This window comes from Struthio camelus, chromosome 1 (assembly GCF_040807025.1).
Source record: "Struthio camelus isolate bStrCam1 chromosome 1, bStrCam1.hap1, whole genome shotgun sequence".
NCBI classification, from domain to species: domain Eukaryota; kingdom Metazoa; phylum Chordata; class Aves; order Struthioniformes; family Struthionidae; genus Struthio; species Struthio camelus.
In genome coordinates, this window is record NC_090942.1 from 175,987,760 (window position 1) to 175,998,026 (window position 10,267).

General features: G+C 54.8%; 1 protein-coding gene across 1 annotated transcript; it reads left to right on the plus strand.

Moving 5' to 3' along the window:
- Window positions 1–6,814: 6,814 nt before the first annotated feature.
- On the plus strand, window positions 6,815–8,853 carry POU4F1 (POU class 4 homeobox 1). The gene is made up of 2 exons (XM_068931229.1): window positions 6,815–6,938; window positions 7,807–8,853. The coding sequence occupies exons 1-2, from the start codon at window positions 6,816–6,818 to the stop codon at window positions 8,851–8,853; spliced, it is 1,170 nt and encodes a 389-aa protein (XP_068787330.1). The 5' UTR covers window position 6,815.
- Window positions 8,854–10,267: the final 1,414 nt, after the last annotated feature.

The following is a 10,267-nucleotide window of genomic DNA, read 5'->3' on the forward strand; positions in this document are numbered from 1 at the left end:
TTACACATCTGTACTGGGTTTAAGGGTAAATATTTGGCAAACTATGAAGTTCACATTCCTTCCTTCCTACTTTTGGTACAGAACTGCCCCATGTGAAGACACCTAGTTGTCTCCCTTCTCCTCCCAAGTTTAGGTGAGAGGAAAAGTATCTCTAAGGTAACTGGATGTGGAGGCTCACAGTTATTCTGGAAATTGTCTGCCATCAAAGGCGATTAGCAATCCCGTCTAGCCACGATTCCAGGCCTCCAGCCACAGCTGGAGGAACTGAGCTGCTGCCTGGCCCTCCGTGTGCGCGGTGCCTTGCAGCGCCCCTGTATCTCCGTGAGAACCTGCCGCCTGGGAACCGCTGAAGAGGCACTTTTCCCCTGCACGGGGGAGCCTGGGTTAAAGAGATGCGGTGTCAGTTCTGCCGTCAGATCGAGCTATTGCTTCAATGTCACTTAGCTGGTACTTGAAAAGCCATCTTCATTAGCTAAAGGAAGGAGTGAAAAGGACAGTTAGTTGGTGGAGAGGAAAGCGTGCCTGTGCTTTGGCAGGCATGAATGTAGTGAGAGGTAGCAGGGGAGGATTAAATTAAGTTGAAAACAAATGAAGTTTAGTATTCCTGAAAATTTTTAGCTTTTCTAGGTGGGAAGTGCTGTCTCCTCTCTAACGCTGTGTAGCTGCTGTCTCTGCATTCTCCTCTTTTTCAGGGAAACCGAGCGGACACTGCCCAAACCTGACGGTGCCGTAACCCGTCGTGCCCGACGATTGCCAGCCGAGTCGCGGCGCGTCGACGGCGGAGCGGTGAAACGCGCGGGGCGCCAGCTAGGCAGGTCAGTTTCCTAGCTGGAAAGGCAGGACACTCCCCGCGTGTCCGTCCCCTTCCCGCCCCGTGTCAGCTTCACTCCCCCTCCCCGTAGCATTTTCACTCTGCGACACGTCTTCGCCTCGTGTCCCAGCTGCAGCCGCCCCGCAGAGCTGAGATGCGCTGAGTCCTCTCTGGGGTGGAAGGCTCCGGGAAGGCTTTCCCGGTGAACCTAAACTGACTGAAAACAGTAAAATTAATTTCCCTCGCCCATCTTGGCTGCTCCAGATTTGGAGGAGAGAAGTTTTAGCGCCGGTTCCCAGCAGCCCGTCGGACCCCAGCCCGGAGAAGCCGCTCCCCACCGCGTGGCCTGCCGTGACCAGCTCTCGCAGGGGCTCCTCGGGGCCGGGCTGGGCCTTCACCTGCTCAGCTACGATTAAATTAATAAATCGGCCCGGTCACCACTGCCAGCCCCGACCGACCTAAGCTACAAAGATGTTTTGGTTTCTCTCCTGTATTTGCAGCAGCCTTACTTCCCGCGTCTGGGCTGCACTTTCACCGGCTCCCTTCTTCCTCGCCTGGCCCCGCCCCGCCTCAGCTCACCCTGAGCACAGAAACCCCCCTCGCATTTTTTCCCCTCTACTGTTAACAAAACCTGATGATTAAGACGCGAAACTAACAAAGAGTTTTTCTTCCACCTTAACCTTGCACACAATCCTTTAACAAATTAATTAATCCTAATGAATTAACACTTCATTTATTTAAACGCGCTACAGTTCATGAATTAAATTTTCATGCAGTGATTAAAGGCTGTTAAAATATGCATGATTTCGTTAAAATTTTATAATAAATCAGGGCAATGTGTTACATGACAAGGCAACTACTTCCCAGCCCCTCGGAACGCGCTTTGATTTGTGCGGGGTGGGGTGGGGGGGGGGGCGAGCGCTCCGCTCCGCTCCGGATTTTGGCAGCTGAGCAGGTCTCGGAGCGCGGTTAGACTTAACTTACGCTCGACCTCCGAGCCCCTCTCCGGGTCTTTCTGATGGGAGGAGACCAGGACTTCCCAGCTGCCCGATCGAGACGGCAGCGTCCTGAGAGGGGGAGCGACCGTACCCGCATATAAAAGCCAGCAACAGCTTCGCCCGTGGAACCGAGGTTGGCACCGAACATGGTCTGGGAGGTATTTTGCTGGAGGGGCTCTTGGGTGTACTTTTTAATTACTCTGCATCACTTAAAAGAAAGAAAGAGAAACTTTTAGCAGCAGCAAACCTCCAATGTTTTCCACTGGACCTCTGTCTAGCTCCTCCAGTCTCCTTACTTTCCCGAAAGGGGACGTCGTGAACTACCTTGGGACTTAAATCACCATCAAGCGTTTCAATTTTTAATATGACAACATTCTACACTTTGGCTGCAAAAGCAATTATTGCAGCTTGTACATCAGTAATTAGCAGGTCTTTGCTGATGTAAGGAAAGTCCTCATTAGGACATGGAAATACTTTTTGTGCATTCACCCAAAGGGTTTTTTTTTTTGAAGGTTGATTTTTATCATCTAAAGGGAAAATAGCTTTTACACTAAATGGGATATTGACTTTCTGTGAACTTCACCAAATAACACATGTACTGTAGGTTTTGTCTCAGTGCTCTCACTGACACTCGGGGTAGGACAAATACCGCGACTAAAAAATGTAAAGTTGGTGTCTGGTGAAATAAAAATATCCAGTAGGTCTAGTGTGAGCTGTTCTATAAGCTCTACATTGACTCTTGTCTTTTTTTTTTTTTTTCCTAAGTCAGGATATATACTAAACTATGATCAGACTATGATAACTTAATATCCCAGGCTTTAGTATATTCATCTTTGGGGAATCCTAAAAAGAGAAATCAAATACAATGGGTTACTGTAATTAATTTATAAATCGTTTCACTGTGGGAATAAGAGGTTACTTTATTACTTTCTCGAGATAGGCAATTCAGTCAATTAAGGAAATGTGCCTATTTCTTGCATTTGAAGCCGAAGAAAACTACTGGAGACAAGTAAACGCATTATATATGTATATATGCCTCCCTCGTTTTATTGAGCGTCCTGGGCCATAAAAGTAGGGCTACAGCACGCTCGTGTCTCCGATGAACTCGACCCTCAAAGCCTGCGAGTTTACTGCCATCAGTATTCATGAGGCTGGACGTACCCACTAGGAATAGAAATAACAGCGAGCATTAAGATAAAATCTATTACCAGGCCCGTGCGGTGCTCAGCCTGGCTCACGGCCGGTTCCTGGGGAGCCGGCGGGAGCTGGTGTGCGCGGCGGAGTGAGGACGGCGAGGCGCTGTCGGGGTCGCCGTGGGGCTGGCGACCAGGGGGGCTGGCTAGCCCTGGGCACCCGGGGCTGCGCCTCGCTGGGCAGGAGCCCCCGCGGAGAGCGGCTAAGGGGAAGCAAAGGGGCTACGGCGCGGAGGCCGGCCGCAGCACAGCGACGGGCGGCCAGCTGAGATCCAGCCGGGGTTAGGGTTAAGCCCGTAATGGGGTTTATCTTAAGAAAATTAAAAAATGGGAGAGGGCTGCAACTTAGAGCATTGCTTTGCATATTAGCACTTACTTCCCCTCTTCCACAAAAAAAAAAAAAAAGAAAAAAGAAAAGAAAAGAAAAGAAAAGAAAAGAAAAGAAAAGAAAAGAAAAGAAAAGAAAAGAAAAGAAAAGAAAAGAAAAGAAAAGAAAAGAAAAAGAAAAAAAGTGTCCCAAGGACTACGGGGGAAAGTTTCTCCCTTAGGGCGTCGTAGGTGGGAAGACAGGCTGACCCAAACAGTATCTCAAAGACCTATGCAGAGAACTTGTTAAAAATCCTTTCCTCCCCGTGCCCTCTAACCTCTCCTCTTCGCACCTCATAGAAAGCAGGCGAGAAAAAGTTGTCTGCAACTTCCTAACCGAGCCTCTGCCTCTGGGAATAGCAGAAAAAGCCCAGGCAAGAGCTAGAAGAAGGTCGGGCGGCGGGGGGCGGCCGCTCCACTGCAGACGGCAAGGGGTCCAAGCAGTCAAGGGGCAGAAGGAGCCCCTCGGAGAGCGCCCTGTGGAGGCAGAGCAGCATCCAAAGCGGCCCAGTGTGTCTGGGACTGGGGGAAAGCTCCCCTCGCCCCCTCCCCACCTCTCCGGCGCTGGCAGCGGGGCATAACCCGAGGAGCTGTAATCCCAGCGGGCCTGACCCGGGGTCTCTGCCAGGGGGCCACAAATGCAGAGCAAGCCCCGTGGCTCGTCGGAAGGCAGGCAGGTCATCCTATAACCTAGAGATACCCTCCCCTCCTTCCCCCCCGCCGCCTCCTGCATCGCCACTTGCACAATCTTCCCTTGCTCGGAGGGTTTCCCTTAGGGAAAGCTGATGGACCTGCTTTGACAGCGTCCTGGCTGGTGGGGGCCGCGCAGCCAGGCACACAAACACATGCATCCCAGGCAGCGGCCAGAGCTGCCCCCGCACGCCTTCCTCCACTTGGCTAGCCAGTTAACGCAGCTCTCAGGCTCTCATCCCCCTCTGGGATCAGCTAAAGGAGCCCCGGTGTGTGCGCCACGGACTGGCTTTTCGCTGTTGATAACTTATCAGCAGGGAAAGGCAGGTTGCTTGACCCTTTTTCCTGGAGCTGGTCGCTTATGAGCAACTTGGTTAAATCTCAGTGGTCTCTCTCAGCTTCTTCTTCCTGTCCCTCCCTTCCTCAGGAGATTTTCTGTTTAGAAGGCATGGTAGCTTAGAAATAGCTAGAATAAGTTATGACTTAAAAAAAAAATCCATATAAAGTATTATACGGCTATACTGATGCAATGATTTCCATAAATAAGATCCCTTCCCCGCTTCAGACCACGATCTTTCAGTTTCAAGTTCACCCCCCTCAGAGATGAGGTTGCATTCAGCGATCCCAGGGGACGCAGTAATGGATGGAGACCTGGCTCCCTTTCGCACAAGTAATTGACAGTCATTCTTCCTTTCCTCTCGGACTGGATGAGGAACTGGGGAAAGGCTTATGAAGACGAATGTGGGCTTTACCTGGGATTTTAGTCTGTGATGTGTGTGTGTGTGCGAGCGTGTGTCTGTTGGTGCCTGCGCGTCCTGTTAGATGTGTTTATATGCATAAATAAGAGGCATTCAGGAGATATATGGCAATTCCGATGCACTTCAAGGTTGACATGAGGCACATTGGCTGTCACATCACTGATCCAAACACCCTGCTGCCTCTTCCTGGTGCCTGTTTGTAGCCCTGCTGAAACAAAACTAGTAACATCTGGTCAGTCACCGAGGGACAGCTCTGGCATGCCCCAGGGGACAGGATTCATCCAGGGCCATCCCCTAGCGTTCACATTACCCCCACAGACAAATTAGCAGGTTCACTTATTCGACAGTTTTGCCTCCAACTGATTTCAACTTCATAAGCAGCTAAAAGAAAAATCCTCTCTAAAACTGGGCCATAACCCCAAATATCATTCATAAAAACAACCGTGAGTCCTTAACTCTATTGTTGCTATTGTTCCTCGTTTCATTCAAATGCAAAAGTATTCCAAGAACAAACCAGAGAAAAGGGGGGGGGGGGGAGGAGAGGAAGAAAGAAAGAGAGAGAGAGAAGAAGGAAAAAGAAAGAGAAAAGAAGTAAAGGGAGAAAGATCTTCTTCCGAGACTCTTTTCCTTTTTTTTTCCGGCTGGAAATGTATAGGGAAGGATTTACTCTTTTCTTCACATTCTTGTTGCATAAAAAGTGCCCAGCTAACAAAAGAAAGAGAGAACGAGAAAGAAAGAGAGAGCAAGAAAGAAGGAAAGAAGGAAAGAAGGAAAGAAGGAAAGAAGGAAAGAAGGAAGGAAGGAAAGAAGGAAGGAAGGAAGGAAGGTTTTTGTGATTGTTTTGTACTGCAGACAATGCCAGAGTGAAACTTGGGTTTTCCCACGATGAAGGAGCAAAGGTTTGTTCGAAAGCAGTAAGGAAAGGCACAATTCCATTTCAACAGCCTTTCCCATGTAGAAGCACACGCTCCTTGTGGACTAAGTGGCTGTCACAAGCGGTGCCTGACACAATAATATTTGCAACAAAAGTATGTGGGGGGAAATGAAATTATATGGAAATCAATAGACTCTGACTGCTTCAAACAAATGTCTGTCACCATGATTATTCTCAAGGAACCTATTTATAATTCCCGAAAGTAAGAGGGTTAGGCGGAAAGCTGCCACTTTCTGCGCTGAGAGCCCTCAGCACAGACTCGTTTGGGCTACGAAAAGGGGGATAAACCTTTGTGTTTCAGTGCGGAGGGCTGCGCGGAGAAACGGCCCGCTGCCTCACAGCAGCCGGCGCTTACCGTTTGGAGGCGGGCGGCTGCGCGGGCCGACGGCGCGGACAGGCCGCGGAAGGGGCGCCCGGCGGCTGCCCGCTGCGGCAGGCGCCCGCACCGCACCCGCACCCGCGGCGCCGGCCGCGCAGCGCTACGCGCACGTGTGGCAGCTACAGGTGCCGCACCGGCCCGGCTGTAAGAGCAGCCTCGCTATAAGAGCAGCCCCGCGCCGCGGCCGCGGCGAGACGGGCGAGTGCTGCGGGAGATGCAACAAGGCGCGGGGAGGCAGGGACCGGGGGCGGCGGCGGGAGGAAAGGCAAGAAGAGGAGGAGGAGGAGGAGGAGGAGGAGGAGGAGGAGGAGGAAGGGGGGGAGACAGCTGATGCCTGTCAAAGCCGGAGCGGCGGCGCTCTCGCGAGAGCCCGCCCGGCTGTAGCCACGGGATGCGGGGCTCAGGTGCGCGCAGAGCGCAGCGCAGCGCGCCCGGCGCCGGGCAGCGGCAGGCAGATAAGTGAAGCCGGCGGGGCCGGAGGGAGCCTCGCCGCCCGCTCACCCGAGCGCAGGCCACCGCGGCGGCGGCGGCGGCCGCGGGGCCAGGATCTGCGGCGGCACCGCCGCCACCCGCTCCGCCACCCGCCACCGCGGCAGCGGCGTCCCCCGGCGGGAGGAGAGCGCCCGGAGAGCACTTTTTCCCCTCACTTTAGGAGTGTTTGTGGATTTACATGCCAAGCCTTCAAGATGATGTCCATGAACAGCAAACAGCCGCATTTTGCCATGCATCCCACCCTACCTGAGCACAAATACCCCTCTCTACACTCCAGCTCGGAAGCAATAAGAAGAGCATGTCTACCAACTCCACCGGTAAGGGACAGGCAGCTGCAGCTCTTTCTTTCTTTCTTTCTCTCTCTCTCTCTCTTACATGCACACACTTCTTCTTTCTCTCGCTCTCCTTCCTGTGTACTGCATGTATGTGTATGTGCATTAATAAAAAAACCGCTGCGAGGCACATTTTGACAAGCGGCGCTTAATGTTTTTTTCATGTCTTCCTCTGCAATCATCTGAGCGCCTGTGATCTTTTTTGAAAGCGGTGTTCACACGAGTCTCCGACTTCATCCACTTTCTGTATTAATTTTTATGACTCGGCCTCTGAAAAGGAATGCGCTTAATGTGCTCTTGTGTTTGATACAATTCCCCAGCTGAGAGTTACAGATCCATTTCTTCTCCTCCTTCTCTTCCTTTCTTTTCTTTTTTCTATTTTTTTTTATTTATTTGTTCCCTTCACGCCCCCGTCTTCCCTTTTTCGGCTTCTCTCCCGTCTCCTTGCCCTTTCTGCTATTCTCTTCTTCCTTTCTTTTTCTGCTCCCTCTCCTTGCTTTCTCCCCCATTCCTCTACCCCCTCCTCTATTTTCCCTCACTTCCCTGTGCTGTCCCCTTCCCCCATTCGCTTGGGTCTCCCCCTTTAAACCCGCATACCGCCCCCGGCTCGCCTGCACGGTCACCTCAACTTTGCCCACCTCTCTCTTCCCGCCCGGGCTCCCTCCCTCGACTCGCCTCCTTTCCACCTCCCTCCTTTCCGCCGCACGCCCCGTCCCCCCTTACCGCCGCGCTTGCCACCCCTCTGGGCCCCTCGCCCACCCTTCCTCTCGGCGTTTCGCCCCCTTGCCTGCCTGCTCGGCGCCCCCCTTCCCTCCCGTCCCCCGCGCCCCGCTCTGTTTTGTGTCCTTTGCAGCTGCAGAGCAATATCTTCGCCAGCCTCGATGAGACCCTGCTGGCGCGGGCCGAGGCTCTGGCCGCCGTCGACATCGCCGTGTCGCAGGGCAAGAGCCACCCGTTCAAGCCGGACGCCACCTACCACACCATGAACAGCGTGCCCTGCACCTCCACCTCCACCGTGCCCCTGGCGCACCACCACCACCACCACCACCACCACCACCAGGCGCTGGAGCCCGGCGACCTCCTCGACCACATCACCTCCCCCTCCCTGGCGCTCATGCCCGGCGGCGGCGGCGGCGGCGGAGGCGGCGGCGGCGGCGGCCACGACGGGGCGGGCGGCGGCGGCGGCGGGGCCGGTGGCGGCGGCGGGGCCGGCGGTGGCGGCGGCGGCGGCCTCATCTCCACCTCGGCCCACCCGCACTCGCACATGCACGGCCTGGGCCACCTCTCGCACCCGGCCGCCATGAACATGCCGTCGGGGCTGCCGCACCCGGGGCTGGTGGCCGCGCACCACGGCGCCGCGGGGCAGGTGGCCTCGGCGGCGGCCGTGGTGGGGGCGGCCGGCTTGGCCTCCATCTGCGACTCGGACACGGACCCGCGGGAGCTGGAGGCCTTCGCCGAGCGCTTCAAGCAGCGCCGCATCAAGCTGGGGGTGACCCAGGCCGACGTGGGCTCGGCGCTGGCCAACCTGAAGATCCCGGGCGTGGGCTCGCTGAGCCAGAGCACCATCTGCCGCTTCGAGTCGCTCACCCTCTCCCACAACAACATGATCGCCCTCAAGCCCATCCTGCAGGCCTGGCTGGAGGAGGCCGAGGGCGCCCAGCGGGAAAAAATGAACAAGCCCGAGCTCTTCAACGGGGGCGAGAAGAAGCGCAAGCGGACTTCCATCGCCGCCCCGGAGAAGCGCTCCCTCGAGGCCTACTTCGCCGTGCAGCCCCGGCCCTCCTCCGAGAAGATCGCCGCCATCGCCGAGAAATTGGACCTCAAAAAGAACGTGGTGCGGGTTTGGTTTTGCAACCAGAGACAGAAGCAGAAACGGATGAAATTTTCCGCCACCTACTAGGTGGGGGAGGGGGGCGTGGGGGGGGGGAGGGCGGGCGGGAGGGGCGGCCCGGGACGGCCGCCGCCGCCGCCGTCGGGGAGGCCGGGGCCGCGGGGCGCCCGCGGACCGAGGGACGGTGTCGAAATAACCACGAACTCGTCGATGAGCGGGGGGCGGGGGGGCGCTATCAATTATTGAAACGAAAAGACACCGGGCTACCCACGAGAAGGAGGAGGGGGAGAGAGAAGGTAAAAATGCTCTAGAAACCCGTGGGGGTCACTCCTGCAGCCTGATCCTCCCCTCTTCCCCCCGCGGCAGAAAGAGCAACTGAAAGCGTAAACACACACAGACACACACCAATAAATGCCGTGACAGCAACAACCACAAACCAAGAAACCTAAGTCACAACTTTTCAGAAGGAAAACAAAACCAACCACCAAACCCAGAAGGTGAAACTGTTGGTGATGATGCTACATTTGTCTCGGTTTGGGTCTCTCTTTATTACTTTCCTTTAGTTTTTTGTTTTGTTTTGTTTTCTTGCTCTTCCCTTGCTTGATAAGGAGGACGACGATGGTTTGGTGTGGGGATTTTTAAAATCTTATTTATTTATTTATTTATTTATTTATGTTTGCGTGTGTGTGCGTTTGTTTTGGTTTGTTTCCTCGAATGCTTTCTTTTTTTTTTCATGAGGCTTTGGCGATGGGTCTTATCTGTGTTGGGAGGAGCGGTGCGAACCGGGCCGGGACCGTGGCCGGGGAGGGGACCGGGGCAGCGCGGGCGGCGGCCCCGGGGGGCAGAGCCGGCCCCTCTTCCCTAGGCACCGCTGGGCCAGCTGGACCTGAGTAAATCTTCTCCGCTGCTGCCTCAATAATCCTAGCTAGCTTAAAAAACAAGCAAACAAAAAAACAAAGAAAAAAAGTTACTTCACGGCCCCTTTGTTTCCGCTCCTTCCTCTGCGTGGTTTGCGCTCCTATCTATGTCGAAAGACAAATCCCTGTCTCTGCAGAGACGTGTCAGGAGGTGGATGCCAAACCAGCAGCGATGCTCTGCGGGCTGCCCTTCGTAAGCCCTGGAGGAGATGTCCAGGTTCATTAGGGCCGAGGCTTACCTGTGCCGGCCGCCCCGCGCCCCCTCCGCGCTGCCCGCCCGCCCGCCCCACGCCGCCGCCGCCGCCGCCGCGCCGGAGGTCGGGGCAGAGCGAGCGGCGCCGCCGAGGTCCTCTCCTGGTCCCCTCTGAGGGCTCGGGTGCTTTCACTGAGTACGCAACCGAAATCACCGCTGTGAAGAGGCAGGGTTGGAAATGGCATTTGTTTCTGAGGGGTCTGCATGTTGGGAGCAAGCGGGGAGGGGGAAAAAAAAAGAAAACGTTTGCGTTTGAAACTCGTTTATTGTAAATAATAAACGTTAGGTAGAGGACGGCTTTTGGGGGTGGGGG